General features: G+C 36.9%; 1 protein-coding gene across 1 annotated transcript; it reads left to right on the top strand.

Annotated features, from left to right (window-relative positions):
- On the top strand, positions 1–27,022 carry ANLN (anillin, actin binding protein; the record flags this gene model as incomplete). The annotated part of the gene is made up of 25 exons (XM_080339367.1): positions 1–18; positions 4,601–4,754; positions 5,121–5,405; positions 5,783–6,129; positions 6,827–7,049; positions 7,997–8,190; positions 8,328–8,435; positions 8,925–9,042; positions 9,943–10,059; positions 10,620–10,846; positions 11,404–11,552; positions 11,847–11,994; positions 12,643–12,778; positions 13,086–13,268; positions 14,992–15,118; positions 16,050–16,098; positions 16,178–16,234; positions 16,933–16,971; positions 17,334–17,355; positions 17,994–18,106; positions 19,753–19,800; positions 22,624–22,710; positions 24,174–24,281; positions 26,320–26,492; positions 26,899–27,022. 25 exons carry the CDS (start codon positions 1–3, stop codon positions 27,020–27,022), a joined length of 3,354 nt encoding a protein of 1,117 aa, XP_080195493.1.

Here is a 27,022-nt window from a genome sequence, read left to right as displayed (position 1 = left end):
ATGGACCCCTTCACTGAGGTGAGGGCATGGCCTAGGCCGGCCACGGAGTCGTGAGCTGCACACATGGGGCTTGATCCGGGGGAGGGGTCGACGGTGGGGTCGAATTGTCAGTGGCGGAGGCCGGTCGTGATCAGCATGGGAGCTGTTAATTGCGGCCACGCTGTTGGGCTGGGGTAGTTTCTTCCAACCCCAGCTCCTCTTTTTTCCGCGTATCCGTGGGCTTGTGGAGAGCCTCTTTCTCTGCGACAGGATGACAGGTCTCCTTGCCACCACCTCTCTCTGCCCCTTCGTCTTGCTCGTACCTCCAGCGCTGCAGCCGCCCAGGTATTTGTGGGACGTCAGGTCTCTTCCAAGAGAGGACAGAGGGTTATTCACGGAAGGGGTTGCGAAGGAGGGGACCTTTTCTAAACTGGGCTGATGCTTGAGTGTGCTTCCCGGCGCTTTAGTGTTTGCACCTCGTGTGCGTCCGGCAGATAAGATTTTCGGCTGAAACAGAAGGAACACTGTGAGCTAATGGGAGTGGTATTGACACACAACGTGCCTGCCGTATCTAAAGGTCGCAAGTTTGCCCAAAGCAGCAACAATCTGATTAAAAATGCGTCCTGTTGGACATTATTGCCCCTTGTGATTGGCTACTTTTGTCGAAAGGCACAGTTCCTCTTTTTTAAAAAAAGCAAAATAAACCAGTTGTTAGGGTGGATTTGCATGTGTGTGCTTGAGTTTTACAGAGGCAAAATTGTAAGAAAACTAGTGGAACTGACCGTCTTGATTCTGTGTGAAGGATGGAGATTTCTTAAGGATGCTGCACTCTCTTTTTGTGTGTGACAAATGTAAAGCTCTGGAGCTGTCTTGTGACTGCTTTGAGAAATGGCATAGTAAAAAAGGCGCACCCTGCCTACACGAAAACCTAAACTAATTGCAAAAAAGAACCTAATCAAATACATAGGTGAAATACTTTCTTGTCCCCTTGAAAAAAATCTGTATTTGAAATTAACATACTTTTAAAAAAAATATGGTGCCCAAAAAAGGAGACTGCACAGATCTGATTTAAAAAACTGAGCATAAGATATTGATCTGAACATCTTTACTAAATGTGTTATGCCAAGGCAAATTAACCGTACCCCAATGTGAAATGTTCCTAAGTATAAACAGCTAAAACATCTTTCCTTAATTGGTAGTGAGTGCCATGATGAGACTGGTCTTATATAAACTTCAAGTCCAGGCTAGTGAATCAAGTTTAAAATGGTTTTGCATGCTGGGACGTATTCCAGCCTCAACACACCCTTCTAGTAGATAACTGATTTGGAAAAGTTGTGACCAACTGTAAAGCCACTCCTCAGAGTAAACTTCATTCAAATGTCAGCTGGTATTGCAAAGCCTATAAAAGGTTTCTTTACCAAGAATGTTTATGTTGTGGAAGACATTCCAATGTAGTGTAAAAATCTGACTAATACTAGTATATTAGTATTGAAGTTTAATAACTTTCCTCAAAAAGTTTTTCTGAAAAGGAAGCTTTTTACCTGCCATGAATTATTTATGCTCTGTTTTTCTTTCTTTTAATATAACCTTTCCTTAGCTTAACTATTTTCAGATAAACTTTGCTCTGTTACTTGCAGGGAAATGGTGAGGCATTGTGTAACTGTTGATTATGTGAAGTGGTGTTATATGAACCTGAACTGGTCAACGCATACTGTTCATTCAGTGTTTGCTGATTACTTCACAGTAACAAATTTTGTCATGGTCTCACTGAATTTATACTCAAATCTTGCTGTTAGATTCAGTTAGAATACTTTCAAATCAGACAGTTCTGAAATAATGTTTCTTTTGATTAATCTTACAAGTAAAAACTAATAACTTCCTGAACCTCAACCAAATTATTAATACAGAATGCACTGAGGAGATGGTGCAGTTGATATCTTTTAGGATCCCAACTAACATACTATTTCTGACTTTCAGTTTAAGCTGACAGTTTAATTCACCTTTCTTGCACAAAAGACTTGTCTTGGTACTACAGGATGTTAGAAATAGTCTAGGTTATTTTGTACTTTGAAACACTTGTTAACATTCATAGAGCAAAGTGTAGTTTCCTAGTATGAAGGCTGACCAGAGAGAAATAAGTGATGCAGTTGCTCAGGGCAAAATTTGCATATATGTGAACTTTGGAGTTAACTAGACCTTCAATGGCATGGGTGAATTTTATCCCTTTGCTGCACTCTGCTAGTAAGGCAGTGTCGTTAGAACAAATACTTGTAGTCAGATACGAGCCTGAGTATCTTTAATGCTGAAAAATGATTACTTTAAAAGGTACCTTTTTGAAAACAAGCTTGTCAACATTTAAAGTAGGAAGGCCTTTTCTGATTTTTAGAAGGTGCTTTTACAACACAAACTGTGATCCTCTTAACTGTAACTGAGTAATTCTCAGATGGCTAGATTTAATGAAATAGGTATGTCCTACTCTGAAACTTTGGCTATCATCAGAACACTTGGAGAACATACTTGTAGCAAATATCCTGCTGATGAACTGGAAAAGCAAATCTCAAGTTCTGGTGATTGGCTTACTCATCATGTGTAACAGCAGAGTTTGAAATATGGCAGTTGCATGGAAAACTTGAGATACAAAGAGCCAATAGGAGTTGGAGCCCAACAACAGAGGCGTGCATTCTTGGGAAGTGACATCCTATTTGTAACAACTGAAACTCCATTTTACTGGACTAACAAAACAGAAAGGAATGTGACTGCATCTGAACAGAACTGTAGGAATACCGCTGAGGAAGGCATACTTGACTTCGCACACAAAAAATAAAGTTAATTTATATAGCCTTTAAGATTTTATATATGTGGGCATTACCTGCACTTTCTAGCTCTGCCTTTTTGAGGTTGACATAAGGAAACCTGACCTGGAGACACAACTAGCGTGGACCTTGCATTGAAGACATTCCTGGCATTTCATGTATCCCTTTATTTTTTTTTTTATTTTTTTCCAAAATCCTCCTCTTTTTATGGAAGTTGAAGAAGCTGATTTTTGCTTTCACAAAAAACTGTTGAGATTGACATTCCATTTGTCCTCTGTTGCCATACAATGGGACATTGTCTAAGACTTCAGCCTTAGACAGTTAAAAATGTGAAATGTGTATTTAATTGCTGTGCAACAGGACGGATAATGGCTGGCACAGTTCTCACAGTAATTTATGTGCCACCAAACAAGTGCACTTTATATGCTTCCCTTTAAAAGCCATTGGTTCAATCACACAATTTCTTGTCTCAAAGTGCCTTAAAATCTAGATCAAAGGACTAACTAAATATATTTTAGAAGTGATCAAACTGAATGATCGTGATTTATGAATGTAGTAGTTTGGGTTTTTTTAAAATAACCACTTTCAAACTTGGATGCTACAAAGAATAATTTCTACTAGCATGGTATGTTTGCTAAAACAGCCATTTTGTATGGAATGTGATCATAGTACTAAAATTTCTAATGGACAGAGAATGAAATAAAATGTTATGTAGCTTAATTGGTATCTCTTTATATGTTCTTCTGTATACAGATATATTATGATAAACAGCCTGTTTAAGACAACTAGTTAAAACATCAGTCTATTCTTAAAATTTAAGCTTGAGGAAGATAAATTCACCTTTTGATTTAGAAGTTGTAATAGCAGCATTTTTAAAAATATTGACAGCTGTGCATTTAATTAGTCAGATTTTCTTTTGTGACAACTTTCTGCATGTCACTTGGAAGCAACTTCAATGTTGTTAATTTTGTCAGAGGGTTGGTGCCCATCAGATGACTTGACCATGTGCTTTAACAATGTGTCAAAAAAACCTACTAGAAAGACTTGACAATTCAAGTCTGTCATGTGGCGATGCAGTAAAAAAAAGGTAGTTACTTTCAAATATTTCTGATTACTTCAGGCTCTATAGAAGCCTCCCTTTGTATTTGTGCCATTGCTTGTGTCTCTTTAGCCTGGTTTCCTTTGAAAGCTGAGTTAATGGGAGACACTAGCTGATTTAATGACTGGAACTTAACTGCTTCTACAATTTTCATCTAATTTCATGGCTAGGTGAAAAGATGCAAACTACTGTCTCTGAAGAGAATGCTGCAGCCTGTTATCTGTCTGGTAGGCCAAAGAATTTCAGATAACCTGCAAACATGTACTGACCAAACAGACAGCAAGAAGGTAGCTTGGGATGTTTTACGGTATAAGCTACCTGTTGTCTATCTGCTGAAAACTGGGGAAGCTGTGGGTATAGCAATGGTGGAATTGAAGTATGGAGATCAGGGGTTATCACAGTGAGAAGGAGGTAGACAGAAAAGCCATATAGCTGACAGTGTAGAAAACATGTTTTGTTTGTTCTGCTTTCAGGAGGAGGTAGCCAGTCACAAAACCAGACTTTGAATATTTCTATCTCATTGCATTACAGTGGATCAGTTAGCAACCTCTGAGAGCTGCATTTGTCTTAATGTAGCCTTCACTATAGGTTTCTGGTATTGTGGATCTGGGGATACGTTACATAACATTCAACTATTTTTCATTTGGGCTATTACTAGTTAAGACACTTATTACAATGTACAGTAACACATGACTTATTGACTACACAGAAACTCCTTGAAAGAACCCGTGCCAGGCGAGAGAACTTGCAGAAGAAAATGGCTGAGCGGCCCAAGATGGGAGTGAGACCCACAATACAGACCAAGAGAGTCAGAGAGCCTTTGTTAGAAACTGGTAACCAGGCACCTCTTCCTGGTGAACAAGGTATTTTGAACAAGTTTAATAAACATAGTCTTTTGATACAAGTCCTTCCCCCAGGGCAAGTGAAAACCCTTAGTGTTTATCTTAAACTAAATAGCAATGAATGCAGTTACCTGACCACTAGGACTGAATATGGCTAATGTTTAGCTTAACCTGAGAGCAGAAGCTCTAAGTAATTAGTAAGCTATTTAAAAATAATTGTATAATGTCAAGGATGGTGTCTTGTGCCTGGTAGAATTTGGGAAGGGCAGTTTTCTGGGAAGCATGTTATGAATTACGAAATAATTCATAACTTTATTTGCATTAGAGTTCTGTACTACCTCTGAAAATATTTTAGATTGATTTGCTTGAATATTCTGACCTGTACAGATAAACCTGGTACAAAGCCATCACCATCAAAAAGGCTCTGCCCTAACAATGTGGAGACTCAGGCTTCCAGTTCAGAGAACATACAGCCAGTTCCTTCAAGTTCCACAAGCCATCATTCTGCTGAGATTACTTCAGAGCTGCACGTAACTGCTTCCAACAGGGCTTCAATGGTTCAGCCTATTGAGAAAGGAAAAACAAACACCAAGTCAGAAACTCCTGCAGCCCTTTCAGTCAAAACACGTATGCAGAGATTGGCAGAACAGCGGCGCTGCTGGGATAGCGAGGGTACGTTTCACTTGCTAAGCATTATTAGTATTTTTCAGTGTTTGCATTCTTAGCACTGGGGAGGGCCTAAAATAACGAAACTGTTGACTACCGATTCATTTTATACATGTTTTTCCCTACTAGTGTGACACTTTCCTCATCACAACAGTGATGTAAAACTAGTAAGCTGCTTGGTTAAAAGTGTGTTGGCTTTGCATTAAGCTTTAATTTAACTTCATTTGTCTCAATGCCTTTAGAGCTAGTAGCTTGATTCTGTTGATAGTGAGAACATCTAACTGTTGATAAACTCAAAATATAGCAATATGCAAAAAAGGCAAATGTATCTCAATATATTTTATTAGCAAAATCAATGTGGTGGTGTTGTTTTTTTTTTCCAGATCCCTCTGAATGTGTTACTCTGTCTCCCCTCCAGTCAAAAGATCTGTCTGTTTCTCCACCTAAGCAGACATCTAATGCCCTGGCAAGTGATACCCCTATTGGGAGAAGAGGCCGTTTAGCTAACCTTGCTGCTACAATTGGTTCCTGGGAAGATGACCTAAGTCATCCATCTGCAAAGCAAAACAATGCACAAGAACAGCCTGGCACTACTTGTTTATCCAAATTGTCCACTACAAGTGAAGCATCTGCTAGAATCAATAGTAGCAGTGTAAAGCAGGAAGCTGCATCCTGTTCTCAAAGGCTTGTTGAGGCTTCTATTAATAAACCAGCAAACTCCAAGGTAGCGGTGAGTGTCTGATTTAGTTACTGATTAAAAATTTGAGAATTGGGGGCACAAATGTTAACTTATAACTGTTTAATCTGAATGTAAAGATTTGGTGTGAGAAATCTTAGCCTATTTACAACTTTTGCTTTATTACAATCCCATAGGCCCTTTTTTTAATAGCAGACCTGAGATGTTTACAATCTTTTTTATTGAGACTTAAAGCTAAATGTACTTATAAGTTTTGTAAAATTTGCTGTCACAGTAATTGATTGCTGCTCTTTCAACCATCAGAGACTTCTTACAGAGATACTGGATTTCATAGAGTGAAACATAGTGTTTATTGACTTAAATTGTAAATATTATTACTGTAAGAAAACTCAGTCAGAATGCTGAAATTAGTAGTGCCAGATACCTGTTTTTCAATTTATGGCATTTATGAAATGGCAATATCTGCCATGTACAGTCTTGTTTAGGTAAATGTGGGGTAATACCTAAAGAAGCTGACAAAAGTACATGGAATCAAATGCTGAAAGAATTTGAAATACTGGATTAAAAAAATCTACAAAAAGCTTATAATGCTTGTTCTCAGCTTTATCTGTTGTTGATGGAATAGGTGTGTCATATTATAGCATGCTGTGGAGAATGCTTTCATTCTTCCTCCTGAGAAAATAAGAGGGTACGGACTCATTTTAATATTACTCCTTTTTATCTTGCTAAGGATCCAAACAAGTTGTTAACACAATCCTCAGGAGTCACTGTTCCCTGTTCTAAGGAACCTGAGGTACAACAACGTCTAACAGAGAATCCCTGCAGCCCTCAGAAAACTGAAAAGCGTACACAAACAGCAAAATCAACTTTGCCTCAACCAATTCAGTCCAAAGAAGAGCCAGTCAAAGGAACACATGTGCAACTTGAACCTAAGGGTAAACCCACAACACCAGGTAGGATGTTTTTCAGCTTCAATAAATGTTCATTCAAATTAGGCTTGTGAGTACTATGCTGAAAACTACAGATTAGTTAAGACTTCATGGCAATGTATCAGGTAATGCCTGTTTCCTTCTGTAACTTCAATAAAGTCCTGAACAGTTCTGTGGCAATTATCATAAATTGTACAGCTTCTATATTTTTGCAAGCATATTTTTTTGGACATGATTTCAGTAACTTTTGAGAGCAAAACTGATCTAACTTCTCTCTCTATGTAAAAATATATTCCAACATCAGTTAATTGAGACTTTTCAAAGCTTTCAAATTGTTGGAAACTGTGGATATCCAATCTATATGAGGTAAAGTGTCTGCATATGACAGGAGAAATCAAAGCTAAATGCCACATAGCTGCATAGCGTCTGTCTTTTCAGTTAGCATTGATGTCATGAAAAAAGTGATCATCCCCAGTTTTAAATTCAACTGTTTGTTGGGTCAGAAACTTGGACTAACAGCTTGAACTCTTTGAAACGATGGTCAGTAGAGCAAGCGTGTGTCTCTAGATATGCTGACAATAAAAGACAAGCTCAATAAAGTGGGGCAGAAGCCAAAGAATGTATCTGCCTTATGTACTAGAATGCTTATATACATGAAGGATGCAAGTGAGGCTGATTGTAGAGGAATTGTTGAAAAAGCAACCCAGTTTAAATACCTGGTGGGTCACATGTGTACTTCAGTAAGAGAAGAACCTCTGTTTGCTCTGACTTGCTGCTTTATTAACTTCAGTGTTCTGTTACTGTGGTGGTTTGTACTTCAGGTTTTGTTTGTATGCAGTAGAATGGAGTAAGACCTGTGAAGGAAATGACCGAATTGTTTCACTGACGACCTTCAGCAGGATGCAAAATTGCAATGATTTCTTTCTGTATTTTTGAGAGTTTCTTTCAAAGCAAAACAATTGTTCTTTTAGGGGGATCAGGAATTAAGCCCTTCCTGGAACGCTTCGGGGAGCGCTGTGCAGAGCGTAGTGCAAGGAGCCCTGCTACGAATACTCCAGGGTGCAGAACACCCATTGTTACCCCAAATACAAGGACAATCCAGGAAAGGCTGCTCAAACAAAATGAAAATTCCTCTACTGCCAGTTTAGCTCTTCAGCTTAAGCAGGTATGACTTGCTGCATTCATAGCTTGTTTATAAGCTTGGGGAGGACTCTTACTGGTTTGCACCTACCTGAGGAATTTGAAATGTTTTGACATCTTAAAGCTGTCAGCTTTTTCCCCTGTTCCCCTTTATTTGCTTAGGAACGTGAACGAGAACTTGCATGCCTTCGTGGCCGGTTTGATAGAGGCAATCTGTGGAGTGCTGAAAAAAGTGAAGGTTCGAAGAGAAAACTTCCAGAAGCTAAAATGGTAATGTGTTACCTCCCATGTATCAAAAGATAGTCTGTGAATTGCTTTATATGTTTTGAACACAGGGATAGATGTGCAAATGTAAATAAATGGTAAAAATCTATGATTTGTGTATGCTCAGGCTGTGCAAGACTGCTTGTCAAGTGGTTTGTATGATTATTAACAAATTATTAAATTTTTTCCTCCTGTGGAATCGATTAAGGACAGAAGCAGTACTGCTTTGAGCCAATTGATTTATTTATTTTTTCAATGTTAAGTATGTGGGGTTTTTATATTTTATAACATTAAAACCAGAAGAAAGCTCCTTACACAAACACTCAATTTAGTATATAGTAATTCAGCTGAACATCTTAGGTAAATAAGTAGAACCTTCTTGATATTGGATATGCAGCCTCACTTTCCTGACAGATGTTAAAATTGTGTTTTTTCTGGCAGTTTTCTTAGTCACTTTGAACATTCTCCTAAATTTATTGGTTTTATCTTTGCCAGGAAAGCCAGTCTCAGGTTAGTCCAAAACGTCTTAGTTCAGATGCCACCACTTTTGGATCAGCAGAAGACACACAAGCAGGTGACAGGCCACCAAAGTCTCCCAGCGTGGAGTCTTCAGGTAAGAACTGTCACTGTTTGCCTGTGGCTGATACCAGACTGAAGCACTGCCCTTGACACTGAGCGGATAAAAATGTTTGTAGCACTGAAGTATAGAACTGGACCTTCTATTTGGTTTCTCATTTGTCTAAATCTTCTCATATGATGATAATACTCTGCTCTCCTATACCACTTGAAAGACTGACAGGGCAGACTGCCTTTTAGTTTCTCAGTGGGTTTACCTGTGTTTCATCCTTTCATGCATGTTAAGTGCGGGGAGAGTGAATGAGAATTGTCAGTTATAGATACAGTCTGTACTGTATCTGCGTATTTAAATTTCCACAATAATCTAATGGGAGGGAATTCTTCCCTTATCAGTATCCCCTTATGATATTAATTCTTATAGTAGGGGATATGAAAAGCAGTCTGAGATGCTTGTGATATCCTGTCTGGTGCTTACTGAGTGGAAGAGCCTTCAGTTCTCTGTGAAAAAGAGTGAACTTAGCGCTTCTTATAGACATTATGGGTAATCGTGCTATCAAATGTGCTTCCAGAAGAAGAGAATGATATCCCGTTTTTGGGTATGGTTTGGGCGGGGTGTTTTTTGTGTGGCTGGTTGCTTTTTAAAATTTTCCCTTTTAGCTTTTGAGTGGCTGCGCTCTACTATGGTTTCAACATTGTTTCTTGTGCTATGAGTTTTTTTGATTATACGACAGAAATCTAACTGTACAGGTTGTGGAGGGTATGTATTCTAATGCCTTTTTTTTGACAGCAAGTTAACTGGAATACTTAATATAGCAAGCTTTTTGTAAGTTGTCAGCTATCTTATCAAACTTCTAAAATTCAATAACTTAAAAAAAAAAAAAAAAAATCAAAGGCTAGACATGATCTTCAGCAACCTCTTTTTTCATAAACTACTTAGATGCTCCTAAATGTGAAGAGAGCGATAAACCCAGTCCTCTGAAAAATACTGAGCCAAAGAGCCCTGTACAAGTGATGCCTGTCTCAAAACTTGAGCAACTTGCTGAGAAACCAAAAGGTTTGTATTGAGTAGATGTATATTAATGCACTTAACTATCTGTTGCCACTTGTCCAGCAGAGTGTTAATATCCTTGAAGTCTGAACAATTAATTCAGCATACATCTGCTTACTGTCCTATGTGTTTTGTAATACGGTTTATATAAAACAAAGCAGGAAAGTTCTTTTATTGCAACTCTTCTTTCTTGACACTGAAGTCTTAAAGGAATATATTAAATGCTGATATTAAAAGCTTATTAGGAAAGGATAGAAATTCCTGCTCTACTATGGGATTTGCAGTTAAGTTTCAGACCTGTTTGAACTAAAATGTTGAAACTTGTCTAACAAGTGCATCTTTTTATTCACTCTCTATCACTTATGCAGTATATATGATAACAATATATTAAAATAAGGATGGAAGTATACTACACTGTTCTGTATGCCTGACTATAAGAAGTGCTTTTTAATCAAGCTTACTTAAAAAGCAAAAATAGTTGGTTTATCTGTTAAAATCTTTCTGTTCATTTAATGAGAAGAGTTTAGTCTTGCTGTTACTAATATTTTTAAAATATTGTCCTTTAGATGAAGGATATGAAATAGAAATGAGTGTGGACGATGAGCTGAATAGCTCAAAAGTGATAAATGAAATTTTTGAAGTTCTTCAAGAGACTAGTCCAGACATAGAAAAGCTGAAGAAAGAAATGAGCATGAGCCTGGAAGGTGAAAGTGATGAGGATGAGCAGGAAGAGTCACTGAATATTTCATCAATGTCTCTGCTAACCCCTCTAGTGGAGTCTGTTGGCTCAGAGGTGAGAGTTCTTAGGAGGTGGGGAAGGGCTTGTTTATCACATAGAGATGTACAATTTGCTTGTGAACAGCAATACTTTGCATTGTTATTCCTGGGCAAATAGGTAAGTTAGAAATGACATTTTGCTAATGAAAACATAATGAGGTAAAGGAAATTTTCCTCTGAAAATAGCATATCAGATTGGATTTTCTGCTAAACAAGTGGTTCATCTTCTGCTAAATCAATCTTGAGTATATACATCTATTACTTGTGCTAGACTTCCAGTGGTATATGTGTATTCAGTGAAGTAGTTGCTGATGAAAATCTGAAGAGAAGAAATTATGTAACTGTGCCAGTTTGGAAACTAAGGGTGAAATCTCTTTGAGTTCAATGATCTGTTGGTGTCTTTAAAATATATAAATAGCTTGATCCATGTCCCAGAAAATATTTGTAAAATGTCTGTTAAGTAGTATTAAGCAGCCTGCAAATTTACTGTTTACATGCAAACAAGTAAAGGTGAGAGAAAATGGATAATGATTAATGTGGACAGGTATCTGTAACATAACCTTTTTTCCCTAGGCATTTATTTCTCCTTGTAAGTCTGGTGAAGGCAGCAGTATCAGTGATGTAAGTCTGAAGTCTGAAAAGTTCCAAAGGACTAAAGTCCCAAGGGCAGAATCTGGAGACAGTATTGGCTCTATGTCAGAAGATCACAACCTTCCATATAGGTAATAAACACACACACCTTATTCTCTAAGTGTACAAACTGAGACACTGGCTTTTTTTAACTCTTCTAATGAAGCATACTGCTTAAACTACAAATGAAGCTTTTAATCAAGATCTTTACCTTATTAAATATTGTCTCTGTGGAGTCTTTATGATATTTAAACTTAAAAAGCACTTATCAGCTTATTTTAAAAGCCATTTATGCAAGTTGAAAAACATCAATATCTGATATGTATATAAAAAAAAAAGACCTTGGCACACCTGGAAGCATTTAACAGGCTTTTCTCTTTTAAAAGCATTGATGCATATAGATCTCAAAGATTTAAAGAAACCGATCGTCCTTCGATAAAGCAAATTATCGTTCGCAAAGAAGATGTTGCTTCCAAACTGGAAATGAAAAAGAACGGCCCATCTGATCAAGTCAATATAAAAAAGAAAATGCAGGTATCTAATGTACTTCTTAATATCCTTTTTCTAATTTACTAATTCCTTCATTAATTCTCCCTTTGAAAGTTCAGGACCTTAATATACTGCTTAGAACTGCAAAATTACATTGTTCAGTGCAAATATCTAACAGTAGGGAATGATGATTTCAACATAATGTATCTCTTAGAAGGATGATGCTATAGAGTAAGTCTGGAGAGAACAAGCCATCTTTTTGAGCAGCGGACAGGGAATCTATATCTTATTACTGCCTTTGAATTAGGTAGGATTCATAAATACATACTTTAAATTAGCAATATTCTGATCCCTACTGGTGCCTTGTTCATCTACACTGCTGAATTTCTGGTTAACTGCTTCTTCCTCAGTGAAGGGAAGACTAGACTAGATATGGAGTATAAAAACATTGAAGTCATTGACTTCTCAATATTTTTGAACTGCCTCTGAGCTCAAAAAAAGTGGTACTGCTGTATTCTTTTGCAGAATTAAACTCTAAACTGCAGGATTTTGTAGTTTGCTATCAAAATGGTGTTATTTTTCTGAAGCTTAGCCCCCAAAACACTAATCTTGAGACATTTCCTCTTTTCCTTGTTTCAATGTAACACTAAATCTCTCTTCTTGCTAATTATTTTTACTACTGGTTTCCTCTAGGAGCTGAATAATGAGATCAACATGCAGCAGACAGTGATTTATCAAGCCAGTCAAGCTCTGAACTGCTGCTTCGATGAGGAACATGGAAAAGGGTCACAAGAAGAAGCAGAAGCAGAGAGGCTACTTCTCCTTGCAAGTAGGTTTTCAGGTTCAAGGTCCGTTCTTTGTCTTGAACACTTTGGGAAGAATTTGTGAACTCTGGAAATGTATTTATGATGCTACTTTGTAGCTGCTTATTTATAGTTCTTCACGTAGAAAACACGAGAGAATATTATCTATTGTCTCAGCTTCTTCTACAGGCAAGAGGACCTGTTTGTATCCATCTTGTCCCTAATGTTCCTACTCTTCTGGAAGATGATTAATATTTCTGTTGCGTTACTTATGGCAAAAAAAATATTTAGTGTGACTTTTTCCTCTGTTACAACTGTAATTCCTCTGTGCAGCTGAGAAGAGAACTGCTTTATTGGAAGAACTGAACAAACTGAAGAGTGAGGGACCTCAGAGCAGAAGAAATAAAGCTGCTTCTGCATCCACTGAATTTGCTCCATCCAGGGGATCTGTTTCCATTTCAGAAATGCGTCTACCTCTAAAAGCAGACTTTGTATGTGGTACAGTTCAAAAGCCAGGTAAAAACAGCAACTTAAAGTGTTATACCTTCTCTCCCCATTTCCCCATCCTCTCTACGTATACTTCTAGTTTCTTTCTCTTGGGGATTTTGTCTTTCTGTGTGATATTTCTCAGAACTCTGGTGGTGATACAAATTTAGAAATTACATATAATCCATCTGCTTTTTGGTTAAGTTTTCAATATTTTCCCTCATCATCTTAATTACATCATTTTCTGTCTTGTGTGTTCCAATAAACTTAACAAGACCTTCCCAACCAGTCTTAAGTATCTTTTGTTGGGCCACTGACCTGTTAGGGAAGAAGCAGAATTTTGTATCTCGGGTTGTCTTCCCTCTTGTTGCCTTGAAATTTTTTTGATCGATGAAATTCTAGTAATAAATATCATTATATAAATTCTGACCTTTGTGGTGGTGTGTAATGCTCAGGAATCCTCTTTTTTTCAGTCTGGTTAATATCCCAAAACACTTCATTTACAAAGACTAGTCTTTCATTATCTTATTATAGTTAAGTCATTAAAGCATTAAAAATGTGGATTTGTCCCTTCTTTTGTTCCAGAACAATATTTGGTAATATCTTTGTAAGTCTAGATACTTACGTTGGAACATACTAAGCTTCTGTGTCATGTGGTTGCTTAAAGAATCTTCAAGCTCACAATAACCAGTGTGATTTTATATAATGTCACAGAATATGAGTGTAGCTGGATTTTTCTAACAGGTTCCTACTTCTTACCTCACTAAAATTTGAAGACAAAAGTCATTGGGCAAAGTCTTGTTTAATATTGTTTGCCAGACTTCTACTAATGAATTCATATGTAACCTTTTTTCTTGTTTAATAGTTCTGTGAAATGTAAAGCGTATTTTTTATATCTTCAAGTAAAATCCCACAGCCAACAATAGAAATGTAAATATTTGACCTAATTTACCCCCGACATATTACATTTCTTGTTGCATAAGACTATTCACCTGTGTTACAGAAAAGCCTCTCAAATTGTTACAAAATACATTTTTTTTTTTCTGTTGGTAATTCTTGCAATCAAATTATCTGAACAAACAACTATGAACTGTTTGTCATCCAAATCTTAGTCCAGAGGTGCAGCATTTGCTATACATTGTGTACCAGAGCAAGATTTATTAATCACTTTCATCTCTGAAGAGAACCTCAAATGTAAAGAGTACAAATCAGTGCTTACTGGAGTCTCCATCAGTTGTTCTGAAAGCTATGACTTGTCCTACACCTGATACTATTGAGATGTGCTTTTGTGGTCATCTTTGGTTTTTGTCCCCTTATGTGAAAAGTTAGGGAAAGGAGTTGCTTGGATGACTGGTTCCTTCATGGAATTACAAAAAGGATGAGAATAGGAAGTAACAAAAGCTGCTGTACGGTTAAGCTGACATACCTAGAGAATAACACCAGAGTCTAAGATTAACTGCTGAATCTGACTGAAAGTTCTTCCTCACCTCTCATGCACTGGGTAGTGTAGGTCTGGCTTTCAGATGCCTCAGGCAGTAATGCAGTTGTTTTGAACCTTGTAGAGACAGTCTTACTCATGGACACAATATGGGAAAAACCTCGTTTTAAAAATAAGTCTATAAGCAAATCATGACTCTAATCAAGCGTTTAAGTGAGGTAAAACAGAAGTGTGATTAAGGGCAATGCAGGACTTGAAGGTTTTTAGATACTTGGACACGTCTGGCTAACAAAGTCATCTGATATGTATTTACAGAAGCAGCAAATTACTACTATGTAATAATACTGAGATCTGGATCAGAAAACTTGGTTGCAACTCCATTAGCAAGTACTGCCAGCTCCTTGAATGGAGATGCTCTTACTTTTACTACGACATTTACTATGTAAGTATAAATAAACTGTTTGGAACCAGTTTCAACTCTGATAGTGGAAGACGCATAAAAATATTTAAAATCTTTATATAAGGATGTCATATTCTGCAAGCAAATATGGTGAGGTCTTGTGGTATGGGTATTTCCTGCTTCAAGGAACATGTAGAATGCACTTCTCTCAAAAGAGCAATCTAGAGTTATCCTACCATCCATCAACTAATGTGTCTCTCGCTTTTTCTGCTTTTGTTCTTTCCTAGAACACCTGCAATGACAAATGGATTGCTCTGCCTGAAACAATGTGTTTTTCTCTTTTGCAACAGCTAACATTTTATATAGCCATTTGGTTCTTGTGTCTGGAAAAAACAGTACTCTTAAAACTGAAACTTCAGCTCTCATAGGTTAGCTAAAAATGTTGTGAGTTCAAATGGCTGTTTGTTAGTAAAATTATTCCAAAATATATAAGCAAACTCCGTTTTTTGAAGTCCAACCCAATTGGTACTTTCACTTAAAGCTATTTACTCAAAAAACAATCTCTGTTTCTAGAAATACACGTGCCAGCCGTGGACTGAACGATGTATTCTGAGAAACAGTAGATGCACACTATCTACCCCTTGCTCATCCTCTCCTCTTGTAGGAAGTATCTTTATAGTAATACACTCAAGTATTAAAAATGGCAATGCTGCTTGCCCTGGAAGTTACTATTGTAGAAGTGAAAGGATGTCAGACAGCCCAGCTGACCTGCAGGAACAAACTATGACTATTGTTAATAAGAGTAACTATTTGTCAGCACTGTGGCTAAGCTTCTCTTGAGTAGAACCTAGCTGCTCCCTGGAGAGTTTTAAGGAGTGGAAGGATGGAAGAAGTAATAAGTAACTTTAAAACATAAACCCACTGTTTTCTTTAGTCTGTGTTTAACTTTTTTTTCCCCTCTCCTTCCTTTTAGGCATGATGTGTCAAATGACTTTGAAATAAATATAGAAGTTTACAGTTTGGTATGTATTATTTCCTGTAAAGAGAATGTATGAGGGAGAATGATGTGTTGTACTTTCTCAATACCTTCTTGCCTTACAGGTGCAGAGAAAAGAAGTTACAAGCACTGAAAAAAGGAAAAAGGCAAATAAATCAAAGGTAAATGAAACCTGAAAATCGGTATGTTGTATTTCAACAGAAGGTACACTAGAAAGACTGTAGTGTTCAGGGAGAACTTAGACAATCTGTTGCTTGCTTTAACAGTTCTTGTTCTTTCTTGGAACATCTGCAATGACAGATGGGTTCTGGAGTCCTGCAGCTATTAGAAGATTAGACCTGCAGCACTTCGTTGAGTCTGAAATATATTGGAGGGGAAGGAAAAGGAATCTTACTAGTTCTGCAAAAATGCTATGCTTTGCAAGCTTTTATTTATTAGGTGTAGTGCCTCTAATAGTGATTTAGTGCCATTATTCTCCATTTTACTTAATATTCCTCATTTTACTTAAACTACACCGCTTAATATGCCTGATGCTGCAGTCTGATTTGTCTTGAAGGTTTTATTGATCAATTGCAACACTTTTTTCCAGTGTTAAGTAAAAGCATTAGTTGCTTATTTTTAAAGGAAATGTCTTGACTCCTCAGACACAAATATTTCAGCTTGGATAGGGTGCACATTTCAACTGTTTGTGCTTTATTAAGGCCTTGTGACCCCAAACAAGAAACAAGACTTCTAAGAACAACTATTATCTGTCAAAAATTGATTTAGATGATAAGCCTTCAGTAGTTTCACAGTCTAATTTTCACACTGTGAACAAATTCAGTAGCAAATATGTTTATTTTCTGCTATTCTTTTGTAGGTTATTACTCCAAAGAGACTATTAACATCTATTACCTCTGTAAGTATGAATAATATTGTAACCAGATCTATTTGACTGCTTCCAAAGGCCATATTCTAACTAAATAAGGCTGTGCCTGTGTTAGACTCTTTGTGTCCCTTACTTGAAAATCTATAAACTGTCCAGCTTCTTGCCAAACTCTTCATCCATCGACTCAAAAAATAGGTAACAACTCTAAACATGTAATGTTGAAAACATGGAGTTATTACATGTTTATTCACATTTTCTTCCCAAGCTGTTTTTGTTTGTTTGCTTTTCAAAGTACTTCAGATCTAGTTTCTTTCTAACCTAGCTTAGTCTTGTGTAAAAATTGTCAGAAATTACTTTTCCACTAAGATTTTAATTTTTCTTTCTCTTTCTAGAAAAGCACCCTTCTTACTCCAGGTAAGTAAAATCACAAAATGTTAGGGATTGGAAGGGACCTCGAAAGATCACTTAGTCCAATCCCCCTGCTGGAGCAGGAGCTTCTAGATCAGGTTCCACAGGAAGGCATCCAGGCGGGTTTTGGATGTCTGCAGAGGAAGAGACTCCACAACCTCCCTGGGCAGCCTGTTCCAGTGTTCTGTCACCCTCACTGTGAATAAATTTCTTCTCAAATTTAAGTGGAACCTCCTGCATTCTAGTTTATACCCATTGCCCCTTGTCCTATCATTGGTTGTCACTGAGAGGAACCTGGCTCCATCCTCATGGTTCATCTTATGCTAAGATGAATAATATACACTTGCTGTCTAAAGCAGTAAATGAATAAATGATACTTGTAAGAGATGATAGTTTGGGATCAATAAAATCCTTTGTCGTCTCGTTTGTGGATATTTCAAAACATCTTCTGAAAGACTTGTTGAGGAGGAACGTGTAGTAAGAACCTGTCTGAATGTCCTGCTGGGATGCACTGCAAAGAGTGCTTCTCCTGGAGTAATGAGTAGAGAGCACACATACAGTAGTACAAATAAAACCTTTTTAAGCCTTGCAGGGTCCTGATTGTTTGTTGTGTTACAACTTGTCTTTAACTTCCTTCTCCGCAGCCATGTCCAGTCCAGGTGGCCCTAATGCTGTACGCACTACTAATTTCAACCTTGTTGGATCCCACAAGCTATCGCTGTCTTCTGTAGGAAATGTCAAATTTGCATTGGACAAGGTAAGGGAAACTATTGGTTACTGATCCAAAGATACTGCTAGAAAAAGTATGAGCCTGGGTTTACTGTTTTCAGGTGAAACTGCCATCCTAGAAATGAAACATATAAAACTCCCCATATATAAACCTATATCCATATTAAAATATGTATAGTTGTTGTTACTCGTATTTAATTTCATATGACTGAAATGAAATTCAGATACAACAGAAAAAGACTTGAATTATTATGCCAGATGTTCTTTCTGTAGCTCAGTGTAAGGTATAGTTATGCAAAGATAATGAATGCATTTCGTTACTGGTTTCCTTCCACTGACAAAAGATTATGTATGCAGGTAGCATCTCTGTGTATGGTCTTCATATTTTTTGTTGCTCTTACAGTCTTGCAGTCATCACTAAAAAAGACATTTAGTGTGTTTTAATGATAATTAGGTATTTGAAGCTTTCTGCATTTAATGGACTTAAAAATTACTGGGTTTATATAGTTAGGAATATGAGTTTCCTTTCATATTCCAATTAAATTTCTATAAGCAAACTATCTGAGTTTTTGAACGAGAGCTATTATTGAGTTTTATATCATTAGTTCCTTGTCTAAACTGAGTGTGTTTATTGGCTCTTACCATTAGAAGTTAAAAAATACATTCTTATATTCATTGTAATCTCTAACCTTGTAGTGTCTTACACCTAAACACTATTTTAATACGTGTTTATGCCAGCAGCTATCCTAAATTAACTTATATTAATTCAAAAGTTGTTACAGATTATGGTAGTACTAAATTACAGCTTTGTCTATCCAAACAGCAGTGTAAGAATAAATTTTCTTCTTGGCTAATTAAGTCTTATTGTGATGGTAGTACTATTGCAATTATAGCTTATGATGAGAGATAACAAGAATTGTTTGTGTTTGCACATAAGATTAAAAACAAAATATCACAATAATCCCAATTTGCTTTTTAGAAGTTTTACTTTTCATGGATAGAAAAAAACTCCTTTACTGAAACACTTTGTAGAACTTAACATTGTTTTACTGACTGTGTGAACTTCCGAATTACCAGCTTTGGTTCTTCAGCAAAATGTTCCTCTTGACCAAAACTATGTATAGAAATCTTATTCTGTGTATGACTTGGTTACTGGAAAACCCCTTGTTCTTGGAGTTCCGAGAATCAGCTTATACATTATATTCAGCAATGTGGGTTTGAACTGTTTTAGTTCATTCTTTAGGACAGGACACTGGACTGGCCTAGTAAACTGTAGCACAAGCACAAGGTTCAAATAGAATTCCAGGGAAGCCATCATGTGGTTAAAATTTTCAAGGTGCAAACTTCAACAGTTATGAATAAGAATTCCCCTTTTTGTCAGACAGTTTAACAAAAAATAGTTGTCACATCTGTAAATATTCAGTTTTGTACTGGCCTGTGGCTGTACCAAACAGCTGCTTTTTAACTTGCCCCATGCATTTCTAATATGGAGCAACTTGCTGACACAGTGGATTTTTTTGAGTTTCATTCCTCCCTTTTGTATGTAGTGTATGTAGAAAGGACCAAAATGTACCTATGTATATCTTTCTCCATTTCTCCTTTTTTTTTAAAAAAAAAAAAAAACAACGTTAACTTTATACTAATTGCATTGAGCATGTTTCTTTTTTTTCCTAGATAAATTTTGAGGAAAAAGAACTGTTGGGCTATATGTTCCAGGACAAGGTTGCTGTGATCCTTTAGTTTATAACTTAAAACAGAAGACTGCTTCCTAGTGCATGTTGCTTATGTCTGCATGGCCTTTTTACAATGTATTTTAAAAAAATTATTCTTCTAAGAAAATGCTTACAAAAATTTACTAATTAAGCATAAGATGTTAGGGCCTTTTAGGACTTTCAGAATTCTACTCCCTGTCTTTTAAAACAATAAGCATGCTGCTAGAACTCAAAGTTATTTAGGCCACCTAGGGTTTTTCCTTAACTAGCATGTATCTCTTGTCCTCCTCAATCACTAGAGGAGGGTTTTTCTTACTTCAAAACAGATCAATGTGTCTCTTAGATTGCTAATCAGGAAACTTGAGCCAATGTCTTGATGAACTGCACGGAACACAGAATCAGCCACTTGGCTGATAGAAGACCAGGGAAAAATGATTGGCAGCTTTAATGTTGGTTTAACTGAGATTGTTGTCGTTGAAGAAAATCACACTAAGTAAATCTCTTGTTCCATCTTCTATTGAGACCTTGGTCTGTCAAGACCTATTAGGACTTGGTTTTTAAGCAAAAAGTCATCATAAAGAACTAAAGTTTTGAAAGTACTGAACACATAGAAGTGTGAGGTTCTTATTTGTACCCAAAGGTGCAATTTAAATATTTTGCTTGGTGTATATACTTTTGGCTTTAAAAGTTGTGTACATTTATATGCTTAAGATAAAAATAGGTCTTTAATGTCTTGAAAATAGTTTTTTTTTTTTTTTAGTTAATAGTTTACTCAGATCCCTCAGAAGAAAGTGTTTTAGATAACTACATATGTTTTCTATGAAAACTAAGCAGGTGATAATTTTAGTGCCTATCATCTGCTATTTGTAATTGAGTCTTCTAAGAAACCATTTTTTTGAAAATTCTTGAGCTGTCTTGAGTATCTTTACAGGTCATCTATGACAGTAAAGCCAGTTTCTTGTGGTAGATACCCGAATGATTGCACCAGAATGCAAGCTAACCTAGTCATGGGCTTTAGCTTTCTCTTCATCTAGTTGTATATTTAATAAATTGCTTTCTTTCCATAACCTCCACTCCACTTGCCTTTGAAAGGGTTATATTGTTGACTAGAATGTAATATTTTCCCATTTTGTATAGAGAAAGGTGTTTTGAGACCTGCTTTAGTAATTGGCAATGGTGGTGTGGGCTCTGCGTAACTGATATGTTCGGTTTGTTATACAGCCTTTTTGCTCTAATGCCACACAGCCCTTTACTGATAAACTTCATAATGTATAAAGTAGATTCTTCTCTCCTGATGTAAATTAGAAAGGAATGCAAAACCCACAAACTGTAAGCGGCCAAACTTCCTTGAGACTCTTATTCAGAAACGGATTTTACTGTGGTTTAGTAAGATATCAGCCAACATTCCCTGATGTAGCACGTAGGTTTACAGGTGTCTTTGCCAAAAAAAAAATCCAGGACTGATGCAACTTATTTCTGTTGTGTGCAAACATTTGACTGTTTTTGCTTTTCAAATGATCATGCAGACTCCCACTTGGTTCTCAAAACTTTGCTGTGCTGTACTGTAGTGCCAAGTACATGAGCAAGCCATGCATGCTGTCTTAGTTAGATTAGATCTACATGGAAAAATTATTTGATCACCTTCATGTGCACATGTACATCCTGTCTGGGAGGAAGCTGCAGTGTGCCTACAATTCAAAGATGATCGATTTCTAACCATAGCATCTATTTTCATGTTCTGCAGGGTTCACTGAGGCCTACAGATGGCCTTTTAACTACCAAGGGTTACTCTTGTTCATCTTAATTAACAGCAAAATTTAATTCCCTTTGATTGACATTAATTCTGTGGCTCTAAAAGTTACTTCATGATTGTTCATGCATGCCTATTCCCTGGCAAGTGGTTTGTTCTTTCCATTTAAGCAGCACCATCAACCTTTCTGTTGTTTTCTGTTAGACAGAACACTGTTTCTGATTTTTTTTTTTTCAAGATTCTTACGTTGTTGCATATTCAAATTAGCAGCAAAATATGGTGCGTGGAATGCCTTGCAGATCATAATTTGCTTGCTGAATTAGCAATTTGTCTCTTAGCTTCCCTGTGGGGGGAAAAAAGAAGGTATGTGGTTTCTTGATAGTAATGTTGGGAGCTGCCAATGGGGTGCCATGTGTGGAGGGATTGGAAGAGGTTCAAAGGCAGGTCTTGTTGCACGTGCTTCCTCAAAACTCTTTAATATTGAATAACCATGCAACCAACCTCTGATACAGTAGTTAAGCTGCCTTTTTTTTTTTTCTCCAGTGGTATAACATAGGGCTGGGAACCTCTTTTGTTAAAAATGATTTCAACACCATGAGTGCCAGTTGAGAACTGCTTTAATTACTTTTTCTCCTTCTAGGTTTTTTTATACAAATATTTAACTGAGTAGGCACTACTACATCAGTATCTGCCAAAAATGCTTATAGTATGCAAGTACCAATCCTGTTTAAGCCCACTTTGATATTTTCCAAACAACTTGATGTCAAACTGAGGCAGAAGCGTGCAGGATGTGGACTATTGCCTTATGTTGTTTTTAACTATGCTTGAAGTGCCTTTTTCTATATAAAAGCATGTTTGTGCATATATCCTGAGCAAACTAATAAGCAAATAAGTCTTGAAAAGCTTCTAAATGAACTTCAAACAAAAAGTGATTATTACTGTCTTGCTTGAGACTGACTGCTTCTTACTGGCTGCAGATCCTAAGAACAAGATGGTGCTAACACCCTGGTGAAGGTGGCTTACTCCAACTGATAGAGTTGAGAGGTGTCAAAATTAAATGATTAATTGTTTTGCTTTTCGCAGGTTCCCTTTTTGTCTCCTTTGGAAGGTCATATATATCTAAAGTTAAAATGCCAAGTGGACTCTTCTGTGGAGGAGAAAGGGTTCTTGGTAAGGTATTCACTTCAAAATCCTTCCTTGGAAATTACAGGTCCTATTAATTGTAGTCACTTTAACTTCACATATATATTTGTAGTGATTGTGAAACTTAAAACTGGTTTGATTTCCCCCCCACCCTGAGCCAGACCTCAAAACTTTTCTAGTTTATCTTCTAAACTTGCCTAAATTAAAGCAACCTTTGAGGAATTTGTATATCTTTTTTTCTTCTAAACACTGTTCATTTATTTTTGTGAACTTCAGTTAATTTTCTCTTGCTATAATCTATGATGTGAGATGGGATTCTGGTATCTCTGTCAGAAGCTTTTAAGGGACATCTTGGGGGGGTGTGTTTTCCTCTGGTAAAGCCAAATTCTCCCTAGAAAAAGACGACTTTTTTTTTCACTACATTAATGGACATTGACTTATAAGGGAGCAACAGTATTTTTTGAGAAACATTTTGAGCAGTTCTCTCTCTAAAACTAGACCTAGAAAATGCAGCTGACACTTGGGTCTAATAAAGCTGTTGAGATTATGTCCAGCAGATGGCAGGAAATGTGCTACGAAAATACTTCAGCAAAACATGAACGTTTGCTGTTATTTTGGTGTTTTCAGAATTGGAGTTTCTTTAGACTATTTTCAAGCAGCCATTTCTGTCTCCTTCCCCTTCACTTAATTCAAGTTGAACAGAATTCATTAGATGCAAACATTTCACATGCTTGTTATTTGCTATCCCGTGTTTTTGTGTACTTCTGTAAAATATGTAAAACCTGAAGAATGCTGTTGATGTCTTTCTCTTTTTTTTTATGTCAGAGTTCAGAAACTTGCTGCATCATTAAAAACTAAGATCTGAATTCTGGACATGAAAAACACAACACATGAAAATTAATTGGAAAAAATAATCTGTACAAGTTCAAGAGGGAACAGAAGTCAGATACTAAATTTTCCATTTCTGTACTAAGGAAATGGGGCTTGAAATTGGCATAATCCTACATCCAGTAAAATAACTGCCAACACAAGCATTTAAAAATCAACTTCTGATTTCTGTTAAATTGACTGAAGTCCTGAGTGTGGCCTGTAGAATAGACAAACACTTTGTAATTCTGAACTCTAAATCAAAGATGGCTTAAATACCTAATCATAATTTATTATCTTATAGTAAACATGTTTTGTGAACTATTCACCCTGCATTTGCTGTAAGTAACACTCCATTATCTCACCTGTCAAGATGAAAATTTGGTAATCTAAAGTAGTAGGTGCATTTTGAGCAAAGGCTGCAGAATTGAGACTGGTAGTATAAGCCCATTTTCTATGCTATCTGGAAAATAAATATGCTGTACTAGTAGAAGCCTCTCCAAGTATATATTTTTCCTTCTCTTATGTTTACTCCTATGAAGGGTTGTATCTACAGAACTATTCCTGTAGAAAAATAGTTGAGACCAAGCTGAAAGTATAATGTTATTTTTTTCTTTTTTAAGACTATGTTTGAAGATGTTAGTGGATTTGGAGCATGGCATAGGCGCTGGTGTGTGCTGTCTGGAAATTGTATCTCTTACTGGACATACCCAGATGACGAAAAACGAAAGGTAATGATGTTTTGTAAAGCTCTGTTCTAAAGTTGTGTAGTACCCTACAAAACTAGCTGTTAAGTTTTAATAACAGTGCTGTTTAGGCTTAAAACACGTAAATATATTCAAAGCATGGGACTCAAGCTCAAAATTTCCTTGTGGAATGGAAGAGACTTGCCTTCATAAATATGACCTAAATCAGGGCAAACTTAGAATCTGACTACTTTATCTAGTGGGAAAGGAGAAAAGTGAAGGAAGAATCATATTTAATTTTCCCTTTAGTCTTAAGGCTTTCCATTGCATTTGTCAAATGACTCATTATTTAATGGAAAGTGACCTGACTTTTACAGTTTAATAAGAAGACTGTATCTAGTTGCCCTAAGTTTTAGATAAAATAATGATTTTAACACTTAATATGGCAAGTGGGCAATCCTTCTATAACTGTAATTATGGACTATCTTATTTGCACTCATTGTTTTCTTGCAGCTCCATGTTGTAGCTAAAACTGGTGCTTTTTAAATGGTTCTCAATGAAAACTCCAGTTATTGTCTGGCTAGTGAGACAAATCAGAAGTTCATCTGACACTGGGGTGAACCTTCTTGTCTCCTTAGCCTGTTATTGCAGTGCACACTGAAATATTTCCAGGTTCTTTCAAACACTGCTTTCAAGAGGGTTTTTCTGACTCACTTAAGCAATTTACCATTAAACACTTGCTTGTTTGTTGGCAGAACACTTTCTTTCCCAAACTCTGTGGCAAACTCTGGTCCTTTTGGGTCTTCTATGCAAACCCAGATGCCTTAGCTTAGTTTCCTCCCTGCTAACAGAGGAGGACCATATGCTGATAGTTGACGTTGCCAAAATACATCAATGTTCTTTCTTTCCCAGCCAGCAGAGAGGGGAAAATCTCTGCCTACTGTAACAGAAGATAGGCAAAAAAAAAAAAAAAGAAAAAAAAAAGTTAAGCTAGAAAATGGTTCCTATTCTGCTTTTGGTGGCAAGAATGAAGCCTTGGATTGTTTTCTAGATTCTTTTATTGAAAATCTTCTAAACTTGTTTCACTATCATTCTGAGACAGCATCAGCTATATTCTTTTGTTATACTACCATCTACAGCAATATTAAACTCTTTCCTTACTGAATGCTTCCCATTACCAATACTATATCTGTTCAGCTGTGCAAAGAGAGATGTAGCTCAGAAATATCAGTGTTGGGCAATGAGTTCTTTAAATTGTGGAATGTCTTTTTAAAATAAATTTCCCATGGCTGTATGTATATCAGCAACATGCAACCTTTTTCTAAATGTTCTTGAAATTGAGCTATCCTTTTTCCTGTAACTTAGGTTATTTTGATTATCTATGGTATGGTGAACATGCCCAATAAATAGCAAACTCTTCTCCAAGCCAAGAGCAGCCTGTGATGTTTCCCTGAAAAAGGATTCTGTAGGTGTGAAGAAAAAGAGCCAAGGGCTGTAACTAACTTTAGGCACACAGCTGAGCCTCTGCCTATAGTCAGCAGAAAGAGAGAACGGCTGTGAAATTTGAAATGCTCTTTGAAGGGGTCCGGCTATTGACTGTAGAGGGAGCTAGAGCAGCTGAATGTGGCATTTAAGACACCTTAGTTGCATGTTTGAAGATTAATCCATATGCTTATAAGTTTTGACAAGAATGATGCAAGCATTCTTAAAGTGCTTGTTTTCTGTAGGCTTTGACAGGTTTTACTCTATCAATTTGAATTTTATTAAGTTCTCTTGAATTTGACAGTTAAAAAGCTGATTTTTTTAAAGCAATAAACAAAAGGAGGGCTATATCTGTCTAGAATGTAAGCCTTTGGTAAGGATTTCTTAGCTGTATTGTATATAGCTGGGCAGGACATGGTCCATTGTCTGCATTATCTTGCTTCAGCCATGACTCTTAAATGCAAAAGGTGGAATCTCTTTTTCTATAGAAAATAGATTTGAGGGGGGTTCACTTAATATGACAAAAATTGTCAAAGCATATGTTGTTCAGAACAACAGTTGATTTCAGTATTCTTGGCTGATGAACTAACTTCACTTTCAGCATCCTTTGGGACGGATAAACTTGGCCAACTGCACTAATCATCGGATCGAACCTGCCAACAGGGAGTTCTGTGCCCGTCCCAACACTTTTGAACTAATAACTGTCCGTCCTCAGAGGGAAGATGACAGAGAGACTCTTGTCAGCCAGTGCAGAGACACACTCTGTGTTACAAAGTGAGTGGATAAAATCATGAAGGTGGTGTGGGGGAGTTATGGGATGGGTGTGGGAGGGGTGTTTTGCCTCAAGTGATAGGTTTAATAATGTAGGTAGGAGCTTTACAACTTTGTGCCAATGAAAAGCTCACTTAAATGCTAAGACTTTGCAATGGCATGTGAACTCTTTGGTTCACTTTTCTTTCTTTTTTGTCTTGCTGTCCCATTTCAGTCTTTTGAGGACAAAGAACTCAGCTTTTCCAAAAGTGGAAATGCCAGGTAGCTTGATAGCAGATTGTGGAATATTTAGCTTTGTTTTTTCCACTACTATTTGAGCTTCCATGTATAGTCGACTTGACACTTTTCAGAATAACTAAGCAGAGGTGGAGAAAGATGCATCTCCTCCATTCAGTTCTTTGCCTTTTAGGAACTGGCTGTCTGCTGATACTAAAGAAGAGCGTAACCTTTGGATGCAAAAGCTCAACCAAGTCCTCGTTGACCTTCGCATGTGGCAGCCTGATGCCTGCTACAAACCTATTGGAAAGCTTTAA

This window comes from Nesoenas mayeri (genome assembly GCF_963082525.1).
Source record: "Nesoenas mayeri genome assembly, chromosome: 2".
Taxonomy (NCBI): Eukaryota; Metazoa; Chordata; class Aves; order Columbiformes; family Columbidae; genus Nesoenas; species Nesoenas mayeri.
Note: the sequence above shows the minus strand (reverse complement) of the source record. Positions and strands in the feature narration are given on the sequence as shown.